Below are 18,339 nucleotides of genomic sequence, written 5' to 3' on the forward strand. Positions count from 1 at the left end.
CTTAAAAAAAAAAAATAGAATAGAAACTAAGGGGAGCGGTTTCTCTAGGGTTTACCGCACAGATACCACAGCACCACAACAGCCTTCATACCCGGCGCCATTACTATAACTCCCTACTTCCTATTGGTCTCCTGGATACACACACAGCTAATCCACAGCGAGAATTTACACGCCGCTCACAGCGAGGTGTGAGACGCACGCAGGCGGGCTGTCATTGGCTGTGCTTACGTGACGTATTTCCGCTTCCTGTCCTGCTGCCCGGAAATGCCCGTCAGCAGCTGCAGTGGAGAGGTACGGTGGGAGACGTGTTATTATAGGTGGGCAGCTCATCTGTTAGCCGCTTGATTTACTACGTATTTGACTTTATGGCCGTTTGAGCAGAGGGCTCGACCACCTCACAAGGCCGCCCGGCTGAGATGGCGCACAGCCTGTGGTCTCCTGCTACCATTCATTGCTGAATTATCCATCGGGCAGGGGCTAGACTAGTATCTGCAAATTGCAGCCTTCGAGCTGTCATGAAACTACAACTCCCAGCATGCCCTGAGCACGGAATAGATGGCTGACTCACAGTGCCTTCTTCCGCAGTCCTGATCACTGCTGAACGCAGCTTTTATGGGATGTACTCTCCATGGTTGGCATATGCTGGTTGTGCCGTGTTTCTATGGGTAGTTTCCTCATTTTGTGCCACTTTCTAGCACTTTGTCTTTGTATGGTAATTCCTTACCATTTTAAGATCTGTGCTTGCTGTCAGTTTGTCATACTGAACACAGGTGCTGACACACACCTGCCAATTTAGGCTGGATCAACCAATCGTCTTATGAGTATTCCATTTTGTAGAAATAAAAACCCACACATGCAGTTTTGGGGTTGGCATTAGGAGGAATAGGTGTTAATTGTGACCAGACATCTGAAGGGGGCTTTCAGATATTGATGCTCCTGCTACAGAACCCACCATTTTGCTTGAAGGCTTTTCAGTTGCTGAATCTACCTTAAAGGGGGTTTTCAGAGGGCTCCTGTTTTTAAAGTGGTTGTCCGCTTTCCGATATTGATGACCTATGCTCTGGCGCCTGACTCCCCCACAATCAGGGATCCTGCAAGTGCTGTGTTTACCTGCTTGCCATTTACCTGCTTGCCATCGTGTAATTACGACCCCTCCGGCCCATTCACTTGTAACTACAACTGCTCCTTCCTATTGAAGTGAATGGGATGGAGAAGCTGAAATCCCACCTGCTCTCAATCTCGACGGACAGCAGGTAAACAGTGAAGGGAATACAGCACTGTGGTCTCTTCATACAGCTGATTGGCGGGGCTGCCAGCAGTCGGACCCCTGCGATCTGATATTGATGACATATCCTGAGGATAGTTCATCAGTATTGGAAACTGGCCAACTCCTATAAGAAAGGTAAGTAACTTATTAGAACAAACAATAGTAATGCTTTCCATCCGGAACCCTCTCGTTGTGCCGTATCAGGCAGCGGTCACGTGTTATTGGGGCATGTCGGCGCTGCAGCTAAAACCCAATATCATGGCTGCAGCTGTGGAAGAGGGGGGTTCGGGAGGGTAGGTTATCTACTGTCAAATAAAACAAAAAAAGGACAACCCGTTTAAACAGCTTTGCAGTTGTGTGAGCAGCACGTGCTCAGGACAGGTACATTGATTTACATCAGCAGAACTTTGGTTCCAGGATATGTCCTTCGATTATTGGAAATTTGGTGAAATGCATTTAATCCAGCACTTTTTCCAACATAGAGCTTCAATCTAATGTAGAAGGTTCTCTACAATGAAATACTGGAGAACATCTGATCTAGCAGGTATCAGGTTTTCACTGATATGTAATGTTTCATTACAGGTTTGCTACTGTAATATGCAACTGTGAAAAGACCAAGCCATGGCAGACCTGAAGAAGCCACCTACAGATCCTGAGAGGTAAATGAATGGTATGGAAATCTTGTAAGGCTGAGTTCACACTTCAGTTATTTCCATCAGTTATTGTGAGCCACAACCATTAGTGAAGCCTGCTCAGAGATCAGGTATAATGGAAAGATCTGACCCTGTAATGTGTTTTTGACCTGCACCTGGTTTTGGCTCACAATAACTGATTAAATATCTCTAATCTGTACTTAGCCTTAATTATATTGTCATTGCAGCATCTCATCAGGTCTCGTGAGTGTGGCAGGCCACATCTGTGGCAAACAGCAGTTGTGCGCCATGGTCATGATACAGATTTCTAAGCAGTAGTCCTTATACTCCAGCCATGGGAAGCATGTCCTGACATGTTACATATATCCTAGACAGTGAAAATATAAAGGAGTTATAACGCGAAAAGTATTTATCACCTCTCCACAGGATAGTGGATAGATGTAGCATTACTTGGGGTGACCACCAGCTATAACAAGGACAGAGGTCCCAGAGTCCGCTGTGTGGAAAATGCTGTTCTTGGAACAGCCCCGAATAGACGCCTCCTCTTTGCCTAAGTAGATCTCATAATTCAAGTGACTACTCCCTCTACTAACATTCTTCGTCTTGAGAGGCGGACTTGTCTTCTAACATGACTTACTGCCCATAGAAGTCTATAGAAAGGGGAGGAGGAGTGAGCGAGTTACTAAAAAGTAATAGTCGTCTGTACTATTGATTTGTGTGAACAATAAGTGATTATGTTAAGGATCCGACAACCACAAAGGACAGAACCGGAGCCCAGTTCAGAAAAAAAACTCCATGGCAGCTCTGCAGGAGGACAACCATCCTTTTCACATTCTGGGATGTGTTGCTAGCTGCCATTTGCAATCATTCCTGGAGAACCCCTTTATGTATCTTAAATCACAGCACAATTAAAGAGAACCTGTCACCTGGATTTTGGGTATAGAGCTGAGGACATGGGCTGCTAGATGGCTGCTAGCACATCCGCAATATCCAGTCCCCATAGCTCTGTGTGCTTTTATTGGGTCAAAAAATCGATTTTATAGATATGTCAATTAACCTTAGATGAGTCCTGTCTCCTCCATGCTTCAGAGATGAGTCCAGCGTTCTCTGACTCTCGGAGTGCAGCTATACTCACTGTGAAGGAGCCCAGCACCGCCCCGCATCCTCCGAATCTCCTCCTTGCCCCCTGACATCACAAAGCTAGAGCGCCATAATCTCACAATGCGCGAGCTAGCGCATGCGCAGTTCGTTCCCTGAGGCTGATGCCAGCACAGGGAAGGAACACTGCTGACACTGCGCATGCTCTAGCTTGCGCATCGTGAGATTACGGCTCTCTAGCTTTGTGACGTTGGGGAGCAAGGAGGATATTCGGAGTATGAGGGGCGGTGCTGGGCTCCGGAAACGTTAGTAGCCTTATTTACATATATATATAAAAAAAAAATTTGGACACAATAAAAGCACACAGAGCTATGGGGAATGGATATTGCGGATGTGCTAGTGGCCGTCTAGCAACCCATGTCCTCAGCTCTATATACAAAATCGCGGTGACAGGTTCCCTTTAATCGCCTTTTTTCTGTGAGAATAGGTGAAATCTACAACCCTATTTATGTTTTTCTTCAGGTTTATGTGCATTTATCCCGCATACATCAACAGTAAGAAGACAATCGCTGAGGGAAGGAGGATTCCTGTGGAAAAGGTCTCTACACCGTACAGTCAGTACAAATAGGTTTATGCAGGGTGGTCCACAAAAAAGTAGCCTGCCTCCAGCGATAGTATGACGAGATGAACGAGCAAGTGGATTGTTTTCACAAGATGCTGAAAGTGGTCCCCGTTCAGGACTCTGCATCTTTGGGCACGTCGGATTATTTTGGCCGATACTTGCAGCTCTTCAGCAGTGATGCTGTGAAATAAAAATAAAAATCTCCTGCTTTTTTCAATAAGATGGGGGAACACCTCATGGAACTGACTGGGACGGGTTTACGGAGGAGCGAACTATGAGCGTAGGGTTATGGTCACCACATTCCTTAGACCTGTCCAGGTGCGATTTTTATCTGTGGTGAAACTTAAAACAGAAAGTAACCCTGGATGAACTCGGGGAAAACCTCACAAACACCATCCGCAGCATCACAAGCCGTATCGGCTGACATAATCCGACGTGTCCAAAGATGTGAACAGGGACCACTGTCTGCATCTTTTGTGACTTGTGGTTGATCGATCATCTTGTCATACTATCGCTGGAGACGGGATACTTTTTCATGGGCCACCCTGTAGAATATCTTTCACTCTGCTAGTAGTAGTGACTGTTGGTAATTTATGTTACAAGCAACACTGGAATATTTTACAGGCAAATCTACAAGCCACTATGCTTTAAGCCTATTAGATATATCTTGCTAGTACTGGCAAGGGGTCCCTTTACTGTATGACTGACCATGTTGCATGTGCCAACAAAGAACTTGGACTGTGATCTTAGGAATTCATTGCCATGTCCATGCAACCATTTTGTGGACGATGATAACTGCCAAGAAAGGATTCCTCATCCCAGTATGCCGCCACCAGCAGCCTGCACTGTGTGTACTCCTACTATAATCTGCTTTTAGTTTCCAGCAGTCAGCTCTGCTTTTAACCCCACCATATGCATAGTGCCCACTTTAGACTGAGCTTATGGGAGTGGTCCATCCATGTTGGGTAGGTTGTGCTGTGCATTGAGATGCTTTCCTGCATACTCCTCTTGATACCCACAGGTATGGCAATCACCCTCCCAGTTTCATCCACTGTGACCATTGGACTCTGAACTCTCCTAGTTACAAGACCCTTTGTCTATATCCTATCATTTTCCATAAACCCTAAGATTGTTGTCCACGGTCAAAATCATCAACTTCTTCCTTTCTATAGGATCTGACCAATACTCTCCTTGACCACATCTGCATGTTTTTATATATGATGTTGCCAATGATTGGTTACTTAGTGATATCCCTGTCACACAAATTGATGGTATAATGGCAGGATATGCAATGCATTTGCTTTGTTAAAGTAACAGGTGGGGTTTATAGGTTCAAAAAAATAAAAACTAGACTACTTCGTCTAGTCAGCGCTGTCGGTATCACTGTGTAGGGACCTACTCCTTTGGCAAGGGAAATGGTGACACTCAGTTGGCAATTTATTCTTACTTTTCTAGGTGATATAACAGAGGAACAGTACAGCATACAATTAAAATATGTCTGTGCTAGTAAATACTTGTATTTAGAATTCTAGAACTTGTCAGGAATAGTGATAGGTCCTCTTTAAAGGGAATTGGTCACTAGCGATTTCCCTATCCAACTGTTTGCATAGACACACAGTTGTGGTTCACCTGACTAAACCCCTCTTTCTTTTGTTCATCTGAGGCTTCGTTCCCTAATTATGATACTTCTTCCTAATATTAAGTGAGTAAAATAATATTCAAATTAGGCCTTTGAGGGCATTACCATTGCTTTTGTAGCACCCAAGCTCCTTTCTGTGTTCAGTAACTCTTTGGCTGCTTTACCACCTCCTGGCCCTGTCAATCAAAGCAGCCAGGGAGGGGCTGGCCACAGAAATGAGTGGAGATTGAGTGCAACAAGAGCAATGGTGACACCTTCATAACACCAAAGGGGTAATTTACATATTAGGATACAGTATCATAGTAATTTAACACCTTCCCAAGATCTGCTGCTCTGTTTCATACAGCAAATACCCACGGCTAATGTCCACGATTGGTGTTTATGCCGACTGCGGACATTTAGTCCCTTAGATGCTGTGGTCAAATGTGAACATGGCGTCTGAGAGGGCTAAAAGGAACGCCTCCCCCCGGGCAGAGATCGGGGAAGGCGTTCATACATAGTAATGACCCTGAGTCTGTACTAGGCTTCCAGGCTCATTACTTGTATACTACATATTCAGGACAGTAGTTGGCAGCACTGAGCTGTAATATAGTGATTTCTGTATACAATAATGAAGCAAATTCCATTATTCTATACAAATTGCAATCTGATGATTGCAAGTTGGGATCCAATTGGGGACCTAACAAAAGTAAAAAATTAATATAAAAATTCAAATCACGCCCCTCCCCCCCTCAAAATCAAAATAAATAAACAAAGAAATAACATCATGGTCATCAACTCATGCAAAAATGCCTGTACTATTAAAATGTAAAAAAAAAACATACCATACAGTAAATGGTGTAATGGAAACAAAATAATGTAAGTTTTTCATACTGGGGGTTGCTGATCCCTGGCATAATGAATGCTGCAAAAACAAAACCCGTAAAAATGTGGCAGGATTTATTTTATTTTTTCCCGCTTCCCACTGTGTTGTATGTCATATTAAATGGTGGCTTTAGAAAGTACAACTTGTCCCACAAAAAAACAAGCCCTCATACGGCTATAGGAACAGAACATTTAAAAAGTTATGGCTCCAGGAAGGCAGGGAGTGAAAAACGGGAAATTGCTGCCTCAGGAAAAGGTTAATCAGGTGAACCACAGCTACACTACTCACAAAAAGTTAGAGATATTTGGCTTTCGGGTGAAATTTATGGAAAACGTAAAACGTTCATGCTACAGTGATATTATATCATGAAAGTAGGGCATTTAAGTAGAATGCTGAATGATCTCCTCATCTCAAACGATTTAGGGTCCATTCATATATCCGCATGAATGGGTACGGAGACTGGAGGAAGTGCAGGCCACTCCATTTGAGGTCCCCCAGTCTCCAGCAGCTGTTCCCTAATGATGTGACTTCGATGAGCTGGCGCATTGTCCTCCCATGAAGATGAAATTAGGCCTGTATTGTTCATGCCGAGGCACAATGACTAATAATGACGTTATTCAAGTAGTATGGGATTGTCACTGTACCATTCACAAAGTGTAGGGCAGTTCTGTATTGAGTAGACACACCTGCCCACACTGTAACCTCACCACCAAAAGCTTGTCTGGTGACAACAGTGGCTGATACATGGCGCTCTACTTGATGTCGCCAACATCGTTGGCAGCCATCATTTCTGCTCAGCGTGAATCGACTTTCATCAGCGAACAGCACTGAGGCCCACTGGCCCCGTGTCCCGCGTAGATGCTCACTGGCCCATGCAAGACTATGACACCTGTGGTCAGGTACCCTTGCAGGTCGTCTAGCACACAGACCATGCTGATGTAGTTTCGAATGGTCTGATGTGACACTTAGGTGCCTCCTTTAAGTGTGGCTGGAGTTGTGTGGCATTCATCATCCGGTTCCCCAGGGCATTGTTCACAATGAAGCAGTCATCAGTGTAAGATGTGGCCAAAGGATGTCCACTTCTATGCCTTTCTGTGACTCTTCTAGTCTCTCTCTATCTCAGTTGCAACCTGCTGATGACACTCTGTGACACTCTAAGCTTGGTGGCCACTTCCGTCTGAGAACATCCTGCTTGAAGCTTTGCGATGGCGAGGTACTACTGTTGATCAATTGTTTTGGTGTCGTCTTGGTCTCATGATGTCAAAATGTGAACAGCATGATGAGGAGGACGGTTGAAATACCAATTTTAATTGAACCAGGAAATGTATTGGGTGATTCATGCATCAAACGCCTGTTGTGAATTTTGCTGTTAAGCTCCTTGTTAGAGAACAGCAAGTTATGAAAAAAGTACTGAAACACTGAACAGTTGGACACGTGCATTCAAAAGTTTAGAAAAGGTCACATTGGGGCGGTGGCCTGAGAGCGCATGGAGTAGGTCGCACCGCACTGAGCTCCTGCAGGCATCCTGACTTATAGGGGGTTGCTACCACTCTAATCGCCGATCCTTTCCTACCTGGTGGTTGAGAGGCGACAGGAGGGTGCTGTGCTAAATTTCTGAGAGCCGACATGCCGAGGTAATCCGGTAAAGGGCCGCGATATGACAGGCCAGAGGTGAGCCGGCATGGCGCCGAGGAAGAAGAGGGGCCGGCCTTACAGCCCAAGCTGAGACAGACTGCGGCCGCAAAACTGAGCAGGTTTGCTCGCACGGATAGTGCTGGGGGAGACTGGGCTGAGGAGAAGGAGATGGACGCTCATATCTCATCTTTACAGGAGGATGAATCCACTGATGGGGAGGCCCTAGATGCGGTGAATTGGCCGCCATTAACCCCTGCACGGCCGGCAAAAGACGCGGTAGGCCCTAAAGTTGTGGCTGATGCAGAGCCTACTCTAAAAGATATTATGGCCGCTGTGGCCAGTTGTAACAGCACACTGAAGGTGCTTACAGTACAGGTTGGCAGCCTGAGGTCGGATGTGTCTTTAATTAGGCATGACCTACACAAAATCACAGAACGCACCTCTGAATTGGAGAAGAGGGTGTCCACTATTGAGGACGTTATTCAGCCCTTGCAAATGGCGGCAAAAACAACTGCTAAAGATATAGCTGCCTTATACGCCAAAACAGATGATCTGGAGAACAGGTCCAGCAGGAATAACCTGCGGATTGTGGGTATGCCAGAGAAGACGGAGGGGGATAATGCCACTGAATTTGTGGAAAAATGGTTGCACCAACTATTTCATGAAAAAGGTCTATCCTCATTATATGCGGTGGAGCGGGCGCACAGAGTCCCCATGCGGCCGCTTCCGCCTGGCAGACCTCCCCGTCCCATACTGGCGAAGATACTCCATTTTAAAGACCGGGACACTATCCTGCGGCAATCAAGGGACAATGAGGAGATGGTCCTGAATGGGGTTAAAGTGTCCATATTTCCGGATTATTCTAACGAAGTGCAGCGGAGGAGAAGCAGATTTATGGATATAAAGAAAAGGCTGAGAGCTCTACAAGTCCAGTACGCTATGCTGTTTCCTGCTAAACTGCGTGTGGTGGCATTGGGATCCACCAGATTTGTTTGAAGATCCGGAGGAGGCGGCGCAGTGGCTGGACGTCCACGAGCGACAATTGAGAAGTGGAGCCCTGGACACGTGAAGGAGGCAGATATACGTTTATTATGTTCACGTTATATATGCATTTGCACTCTAGGATTGCTTTAAATGTTGCACCAGTTAGGGAGTGTATTATGTAATGCTACCACATGGTAGTTCCTGAGGAGGGAGCAGGCGGTAATGATAGTAAAATGTATTTCTCAGATGTGGGGAGGATTCTCTACCTGAGGAAATGTGTTATAAACTGTTATGTTTATTGTAGGTTGGGGGGCAGGTTGCTCTCGGATTGCCCTGTTTTAATGTGTGAAGTGGATACTGAGGGGACAGTGATCCCCAGCTACAGTAACCTGACTATGAGAGGGAGGGAGGGGGGTGGGGGGGCAGGGAGAAGGTTGGGGGGAAGGGTTAAGTTCTTGAACTATGAGCGAATGTTATCTGAGTGGGCTGTGAGATTCAAATATGGTTTGAAGTTTTACCATGTCACAGGTGATTAGAGTCTTAAGCTGGAATGTGAGAGGGATGGCTGATGCACGGAAAAGACAGTGTATTTTTCAGTATTTGGGGCGGTTTCAGCCGGCTATATGTTGCCTTCAGGAAACGCATTTGACTGGAGAAAATTTACACTGGATGAGTAAAAATTGGGTGATTCATGCGTTACATTCAACTCATTCTTCTCACTCTAGAGGTGTAAGTATGATTGTGCATAGGAGTATTAGGTATGAACATATGCAGGATTGTGTGGATGCTGAGGGTAGATATGTGTGTGTTGTGTGTAAGGTGGATGGAATACAGGTGGTGCTGGTGTCTGTGTATGTGCCTCCGCCGTTTGCTTCTCCGTTAATAAGAGAGATCATGGGCTTTGTGGCGGACTTCCCTGGGTTGCCGTGGCTGTTGGTTGGGGACTTTAATTGCACGCTGAATGACTCCCTAGATAGATGTCGGGTGGAAGGAGCAGGTGGTTCACCGGGGAGTGCGGCTCTCAGGAATATTTTGGGTGAGGTAGGAGTACAGGATGTATGGAGATTGCGTAACCCAGATAAGCGTGAATTCTCGTGTAGATCCGCCACGGACCATTCGCTATCGCGTATAGATCTGGCCCTTGTTAACGACATAATGCTACCACTAGTTAAGGGTGTCGTTTATCATCCTCGGTCGTTGTCGGACCATTCTCTGGTGCAGATTGACTTGTGCCTGGGGGTGCTCAGACAGGGACCGAGGCTGTGGAAGTGTAATCCTCATTGGCTGAATGTGTTGGGTGACCTGTCTGGGATTTCTCTGGAAATTAAGGAATTTTTCGATATCAATACAGGGTCGGCTTCGATACCAGGTGTATGGGACGCCATGAAAGCATTCCTGAGGGGAGTTCTGATGAAAGAAATTAACAAGCATAAATCCAGATCCAGGGAGGCGGATGTCAAGGCGCATGTACTAGTGGCTGAGGCTGAGAGAGAGTTTAGTAGATCCCCCACCACGGTTAGTAGTGAGGCGCTGGAGGTAGCCCAGGAGCAGTTGAGATGTCATTTGGTCCAGGCCGCAGATAGAAAGAGAAGCTTTTATCGTCAGATCTTTTGAGGAAGGAGAGAAGGTGGGTCATTTGTTGTCGGTGGTCTCGCAGGCCCAGAGGGGCTCCTCTTGCATTCAGGAATTGAGAGATGACATGGGGAACAGTAGCCAGGACACGAAAGGAATATTAGATATTTTAAAAAGCTTTTATGTATCTCTATATACTTCCACTGGATCTAGTTCTGATGAGGCCCTGAATGATTTCCTAGGGGAGGCGCAGTTATCAGTGCTGTCAGAAGAGGATAGAGAGAGGCTGGAGGAGCCGATTACACTTGAGGAACTGGAAGCTGCACTTGGGGACGTGGTAAGGCGCCTGGAGCTGATGGCCTCCCAGTAGAGGTATACAAAAAGCTGCAGGGGATATTACTCCCTGAATTACTTAAGGTGTTTGAGCACTCATTGGAGGCAGGTTCGTTACCACATTCGATGCAGGAAGCTATAATTGTGGTTATACCTAAACCTGGAAAGGATCCTAAAATACCGGATTCCTACAGGCCAATTTCACTTCTCACGGCTGATGTTAAGCTCCTGGCGAAGGTGTTGGCGAACAGGCTGTCCAAAGTAGGGGTGCACCGAAATGAAAATTCTGGTCCGAAGCCGAAAATTCAGGATGCCCTTGACCGAAAACCGAAACCGAAACTGCCTTTTTGCCCAAATACTTTTAAAATACTTTTTTTTTAATGATTTTATTAATAATTATTTTTCATGAAGGAAATTCATCTGTGGGTGGCGCTGTTATGGAGAGGGGGATCTGTGGGTGGCGCTGTTATGGAGAGGGGGATCTGTGGGTGGCGCTGTTATGGAGAGGGGGATCTGTGGGTGGCGCTGTTATGGAGAGGGGGATCTGTGGGTGGCGCTGTTATGGAGAGGGGGATCTGTGGGTGGCGCTGTTATGGAGAGGGGGATCTGTGGGTGGCGCTGTTATGGAGAGGGGGATCTGTGGGTGGCGCTGTTATGGAGAGGGGGATCTGTGGGTGGCGCTGTTATGGAGAGGGGGATCTGTGGGTGGCGCTGTTATGGAGAGGGGGATCTGTGGGTGGCGCTGTTATGGAGAGGGGATATGTGCACAGATCCCTTTCCCCATAACAGTGCACAGATCCCCCCTCCCCATAACAGCCCCGGCCCTGCTGCTCACAGCATCACTCACTGCATCTTTATTTTACCTTACAATCGTGACGCTCCAGTAACAACTCTGCAGGCAGAGCGGAGGGCGGCGTAACGTCACTTACTCACGTGATGCACCTGCTCCGCCCACTTTATGAATGAAGGAGGCGGAGCAGGCGCGCCACGTGAGTAAGTGACGCTACGCCGCCCTCCGCTCTGCCTGCAGAGTTGTTAGTTACTGGAGCCTCACGATTGTAAGGTAAAATAAAGATGCAGTGACAAAGTAAACCGCCCGCCCGCAGATGGTGGGTGACAAATCCCACACCCCATATTTTCGGCCGATATGTAACAATATCGGCCGAAGTGGATTAGGTGCATTTTCGGCCGATATTTTCGGCTGCCGGAATTTCGGTGCACCCCTAGTCCAAAGTAATTCTGACCATAGTACACCCGGATCAGACGGGGTTTGCCAGGGAAATCGACGGCTATTAATCTTCGTAGGCTGTACACTAGTTTAAATATTCCGGCGGATAACAGTGGAGACAGGGCCTTGCTTGCGCTTGACGCCGCTAAGGCGTTTGACAGTGTGGAATGGAGGTATTTGTGGGGGGTCCTGAGAACTATGGGCTTTGGTGAGCGGTTCATTCAGTGGGTACAGGTTCTGTATTCTAGTCCTAAGGCGAGAATTAGAGCTAATGGAGGGTTGTCAGACTGTTTTCCCCTTGCCAGGGGCTCCAGGCAGGGATGCCCACTGTCGCCCTTATTGTTTGCTCTTGCAATAGAGCCGCTTGCGGCACATATTCGTTTATCAACAAGTATAGAGGGGTTTAGATACGGTGGGCTGCACAATAAAGTGGCTATGTACGCTGATGATACTCTACTTTTCATGGGCGATACTGGTGCGTCTCTGGATGCGGCCATGGCATTGATTGACAGATTTGGTAGCTTTTCTGGACTGCGGATAAACTGGCAAAAATCCTCTTTGATGCCAATTGATGGGCAGGCCCTGGCAGGCAGACAAGTAGATAGTTTGGTGCCCTGGGTGGATAAATTTAAATATCTGGGATTACATATAACACCGAGGCTATCGGATTTTGAAGAACTTAATCTGTCCCCATTGCTGGCTACTTTTAGGCTTAAAGTGAGGTCATGGTGTAGACTCTTTCTTTCGGTGGTAGGTAGAGTTAACCTTTTAAAAATGGTTATGATGCCCCAACTGTTATATATACTGAATAATGCTCCAGTTTGGATCCCTCTGGATAGATTCAAGAAAATTCACTCTATATTTAGAGATCTTACTTGGAAGTATGGACAGGCTAGGATCAAACTGGAGACATTACAGTATTCTAAGTCGGAAGGGGGCCTGGCTGTCCCTAACGCATGGATTTATTTTTTGGCTTCCCAATGTCAGCATTTTAAGGGATGGATTGATCTACAAGCACCGGACATGACGGGGCAGATATTGCAGCATTGGCTGGGCAGTCGTGACCTCATGGGCATTCTAGAAGGCTCAGGAATGCATGTAGGGAGGGAAAAACTCCCTCTTATTGAACTTATGAAAAAAGTTTGGGCAAAAGTGAAGCTGCTAAGAGGAGTGGGAGGTATTAGTGAACTTTCTCCTATTGGAAAGAACCACTTGTTGCCAGAACTATTTGCCATACCAGGACTTAGGAACTGGGAAACTTATGGAGTGACGAGAATTGGACAATTAATTAAGGACAAGATATGCAAGTCATTTCAAAACCTGCAGCAGGAATTTAATATCCCTAGGGAGTGGTTCTATAAATATCTTCAAATAAGGCATGCACTTGAGGTCACGTTGCGGAAAGGATGTGAGATAGCTCAAATGGAGGTGGTTCATAAGCTTGTTCTTCCGACAGGTGGGGGAAAAAGAGGGTTAATATCACAGGTGTACGCTCTTTTACTGGAAAAATTCTTAGAGGGATATCCGCTTTCAAGAATGAAAAAATGGGAGGCTGACGTGGGAGATATGTCTAAGGATAAGTGGGAAGATATATTAGAAGCAGTCCCCAAGGTGTCCTTAAGTGAACAGGGCAAACTGTCCCAACTATTTATCATACATAGAGTGTACAAAACACCGGTGTTCCTGAAAAAGATAGGAGTAAGAAGTGATGACAAGTGCCCAAAGTGTATGGAAGATGGTGCAGACTTGTTGCATATGCTGTGGTCTTGTCCAGTAGTTGGTAATTATTGGGAGGAAGTTAGAAATATGATTAATAGTAAACTGACATTGAAAATTCAAAAAGATCCTAAGGTGTGTATTCTGGGGTATGTGTCTGAAATTGGAGGGACTGAACCGGTTAAGGTCGCTGTGGGGAGATTGCTATATGTGGCCAGGAAACTGATTGCTATGAGGTGGATCCAGGGGAGTCCGCCCACACTGAGTGAGTTTGAACGGAAGGTGCATGACATGCTGATACTTGAAAAAGGGGTGTATGTGAAGAGAGGGTGTCCTCAGAAGTTCGATAAAATGTGGAGTGAATGGTTATCTCATACCCATGTGGTTATATAGGCTTGTGACGGTCAAGACCAGCTGTTAGGGTTGGGGGGGTTGGGGCAGGGCAAGGGGGGGAGGGAGGTTGGGAAGGTTAAGTTATGGTAATTCTATGTCTAAAATATTTGTTTTAGCAAGTGTACAAGTATTGTATGGATTCGTGTTAAAACTGAGTGGTGATATATTTATGATTACTGTTCACTGATTCCACACGGTGGATAATGTAAAGAAAAGAAAACACAACGTATTGTTTTATTATGTATTTATTGTTTAATAAAAACGATTTGATTTAAAAAGAAAAGGTCACATTAAGTTCACCTGTAAAGGTTAGAGTGCATTTTAGGTTCATCCTGAAATTTCACCCACAAGCCAAATGTCCCTAACTTTTTGTGAGTAGTGTATGTGTCTATGCAAAGAGTTGGATAGGGAGATCAGTGGTGACAGATTCCCTTTAAAGAGGACCTTTCATCTGGCAAAAAATTGTGAACTAAGTGTCATGATCTGTACAGCGGCGCCCAGGGATCTCACTGCAGTTTTATCCCTGGGCGCCGCTCCGTTCTCCTGCTATGCCCTCAGGTATGTTCGGTCACTTGGTTATATTGGCAGAGACTTAGGGGACTTGGTTATAGAGAGAAAAAACCTCCCAGGCTATGAGCTCTGCGCTGCGATTGGCCAGCGCTACAGCCTAGGAGAAAGAGATGCCCAGGAGAAGGGCAGTCTCCTCCTACTATAACCAAGTGACCGAACATACCGGAGGACATAACGGGAGAATGGAGCGGCGCCCTGGGATAATAGTAAGTGCAGTGAGATCCCTGGGCGCCGCTGTACAGATCATGACACTTAGTTTACAAGTGTTTTTTTTTTTTTGGCAGATGAAAGGTCCTCTTTAAGTCACTGTTGTGCCTTTTGTAAGATATTCCAGAGAGAAAGACGCTTTCCACTTGACTAATAATTCAGGGTCCTGATTACAAATCCTTCACTATACTCTCAGAATTTTCTGATTTTAAAAACATGGTTTAGAAAACTGGTTTCCAGTCAGTAATAATTTTTATTCGTCTTTTTCAGGCTGTACAGAATCCAACTTGTGTGGAGATTGCAGACGTATGTCGAGCCAGCAAGTTAAATGTCATTATTGAGGTAATACATTATTTGATTGTGGAGTTTATAGTTTTGTCTTTTTTTCTGAAAGAATTTTACTTAGTTCGAAATTTGTTATTCTCCTTAGGGGGATAAGATGTACACACGTGAATTGAACCGGGATGTACAGTACAAGGGCCGAGTCCGTGTGCAGATGAAGAACGAGGATGGCTCTCCTTGCGTGGACAACATTTTGTCAAGTAATTACTGTTTAGCGTTAATCTGTGTGATTGTGCTTAACGCACATAGCAGCAGGGGAACTCACTAGGTGAATCCACAATGTTCTAGTCCATGTCAAGAATCTATTGGCAAGGGGAAAACCTCTAAGGATTTAATGCTGGGTTTTTATGGTGACTTTTGTTATCAGTATAGCATTTATGAAGCACAGGGGCCTGGCTGTATTTTAACTTTTTTTTTTTCTCTTTTTTTTTTTTCTCTAGGATTTGTATGCTAATGGCCGATGCTCACAATAAGCCATCAATATCTGATCGGCAGGGGTCCAACACCCCGCACTCCTGTTGATAAGTTGTTCCTGATTAGCATTAGCACTTTACAGCTCCATTCATTACGTATTGCATGGAGCTGGTTACTTCAGTGCGGTTTCCATTGAAGTGAATCTGAAAAGTGCTGCAGTAACCATCTCCATCAACTACAGACAGTGGATGGAGCTGTGTAGTTCCGGCACTGGAGTTTCTTTTAAATAGCTGATCAGCGGGTTGTTGGACCCCTGAAGATCAGATATTTATGACCTGTCAATCAATATAAAATCCTGGAAAACCCCTCTAAGTATTTATGTAGGAGAGGTTGTTTGTATTAGTTTTTCATTCTGTTTTCCTGTTGCCATTGAATTTAGTGGAGAATACAAAACAGCATATCCTTTTTATTTTTCCACAAATGACAATTTTGATGGGAAAAATATTGGGAGTATTTATTAAGCTTAAAGGGGTTGTCTAGTTTCAAGACGAAAGTGGACAACCCGGCCTGCAATAAGGAAGTGATTTTGCGAAACTGGGATCTGTTTACCCGGCTGCTGCGCCGCACATCTAAATAAAGTGAAAAAAGTAGTATCCTTTATTCACCAGAGTAGCGATGTTTCAGTCCTCTTACTAGGACTATTATCAAGCGCTGCCCTGAAAAGAAAAAAAAAAAATATATATATATATATATATCTCCTATTTTTAATTTTAAAATTATTCTAAATGTATCTCCTATTTAATTTTAAAAGGGAAATTATTGCTGCTTCGTGTGGCTGAAGATATCCCCAAATTAAAGACTAGAACCCAGAAAACTGGAGGTGGAGACCAAACTGTCCAGGTAGAAGGAAGCAAGAAGAGTAAGAAAAAGAAGAAGTGATGACTTGATGCATTGAAGAAGAATCAGAGATCTGGATGACTGTACAGTTTAACATCAAAATCTAAACCCTTCATAGTAAATGGAGTGTCTCCAGACTCCACCACCTTTATAAATATGACTCATTTAGAACTGGGTAGGAGGAATCTTAGTGTTTCATCAGTGACTATAACATATCGGGTAATTTCTTAAAGAAGAACATGCGACCGACAGATAAATCAAAAAAAAAAAATGACGTTCAAAGGATCTTGGCTGTAATTCCCATAACCTGCAACAGAACTGCAAATGCACTAACCCTGTGTTATTTCTTACGGTATCAGCGCCAGGAAGACCAAAAATTAGCTTTTTTTATGGGATGTTTTTTTGTTGCCTGTTGAAGATCAGAGTATTGAGTCTTGTCAGATGCTTAGGGCTTTGTAGTTGCCTTACCAGTGACTGACAGCACAAGGATAGAAAGAAACACTGATTTGTTTGAATTAAAGCACGTTAATCTTACCACTTTCTGAATGCCTTTTTATATAATCCGAGTAAGTTTAAAGAGGTTATCCCATAAAGTTTATCCCATATTTTTTTTTTAACACTCATATCTGAAGAGGTTTCTTACCTTTTCTGTGGGTGGGCAGCAGCTCATAAAGCACCTGCATCTCCCAGGGTGCATTGCAATTAGATCTTGTTAACACCGCACACACAGCGGCATAAAAAAATAGTCCTTACATATGGTATGTAATGCCCCCACAGTTTCTTTCTCTATCTAGACAGATACAGCTATATATTTCTATGAATTTAGAAGCAGGGATGAATGAAAGGTGTCTGTGCTGCTTCACAATGAGATCACTATACTGGCACTGAGAGGAAGGGAGCAGGGAAAATACTGTGCTAATAAATCATTATAATGCTATGAGGTCCCGTTACAAGAGCAGAGTCCAGGAGAGAAAATCATGCTTCCTGCAGACAACTTGCTCATCTTAAACTGGCCAAAGTGTTCCAAATGTATTATGTGTGAAAAACAGATATTCGATACATAATACATGTACACTGCTCAAAAAAATAAAGGGAACACAAAAATAACACATCCTAGATCTGAGTTAATTAAATATTCTTCTGAAATACTTTGTTCTTTACATAGTTGAATGTGCTGACAACAAAATCACACAAAAAAAAAAAAAAAAAAATGGAAATCAAATTTTTCAACCCATGGAGGTCTGGATTTGGAGTCACACTCAAAATTAAAGTGGAAAAACACACTACAGGCTGATCCAACTTTGATGTAATGTCCTTAAAACAAGTCAAAATGAGGCTCAGTAGTGTGTGTGTGGCCTCCACGTGCCTGTATGACCTCCCTTCAACGCCTGTGCATGCTCCTGATGAGGTGGCTGATGGTCTCCTGAGGGATTTTCTCCCAGACCTGGACTAAAGCATCTGCCAACTACTGGACAGTCTGTGGTGCAACGTGACGTTGGTGGATAGAGCGAGACATGATGTCCCAGATGTGCTCAATTGGATTCAGGTCTGGGGAACGGGCGGGCCAGGCCATAGCATCAATGCCTTCGTCTTGCAGGAACTGCTGACACACTCCAGCCACATGAGGTCTAGCATTGTCTTGCATTAGGAGGAACCCAGGGCCAACTGCACCAGCATATGGTCTCACAAGGGGTCTGAGGATCTCATCTCGGTACCTAATGGCACTCAGGCTACCTCTGGCGAGCACATGGAGGGCTGTGCGGCCCTCCAAAGAAATGCCACCCTTCACCATTACTGACCCAATGCCAAACCGGTCATGCTGGAGGATGTTGCAGGCAGCAAAACGTTCTCCACGGCATCTCCAGACTCTGTCACATGTGCTCAGTATGAACCTGCTTTCATCT

General features: G+C 45.0%; 1 protein-coding gene across 3 annotated transcripts; it reads left to right on the forward strand.

Moving 5' to 3' along the window:
- Nucleotides 1–211: 211 nt before the first annotated feature.
- Nucleotides 212–16,969, forward strand: SRP19 (signal recognition particle 19). 3 transcript variants are annotated; one of them, XM_040421626.1, is made up of 6 exons: nt 212–291; nt 1,850–1,926; nt 3,541–3,616; nt 15,053–15,124; nt 15,213–15,324; nt 16,350–16,969. In XM_040421626.1, exons 2-6 carry the CDS (start codon nt 1,889–1,891, stop codon nt 16,475–16,477), a joined length of 426 nt encoding a protein of 141 aa, XP_040277560.1. In that variant the 5' UTR covers nt 212–291; nt 1,850–1,888; the 3' UTR covers nt 16,478–16,969. The 3 variants fall into 3 exon arrangements, with proteins under 3 accessions (XP_040277560.1, XP_040277561.1, XP_040277562.1); XM_040421627.1 differs by having other exon boundaries at nt 244–312; nt 1,848–1,926; XM_040421628.1 differs by having other exon boundaries at nt 279–317.
- Nucleotides 16,970–18,339: the final 1,370 nt, after the last annotated feature.

Source organism: Bufo bufo, chromosome 2, assembly GCF_905171765.1.
Source record: "Bufo bufo chromosome 2, aBufBuf1.1, whole genome shotgun sequence".
NCBI lineage: Eukaryota > Metazoa > Chordata > Amphibia > Anura > Bufonidae > Bufo > Bufo bufo.

Coding starts and splice junctions, on each gene's coding strand:
- SRP19 (XM_040421626.1), top strand. CDS start 1,889: ATGGCAGACCTGAAGAAGCCACCTACAGATCCTGAGAG. Junction 1,927..3,540: donor CCACCTACAGATCCTGAGAG/GTAAATGAATGG, acceptor GTTTTTCTTCAG/GTTTATGTGCATTTATCCCG. Junction 15,325..16,349: donor CGTGGACAACATTTTGTCAA/GTAATTACTGTT, acceptor TAATTTTAAAAG/GGAAATTATTGCTGCTTCGT.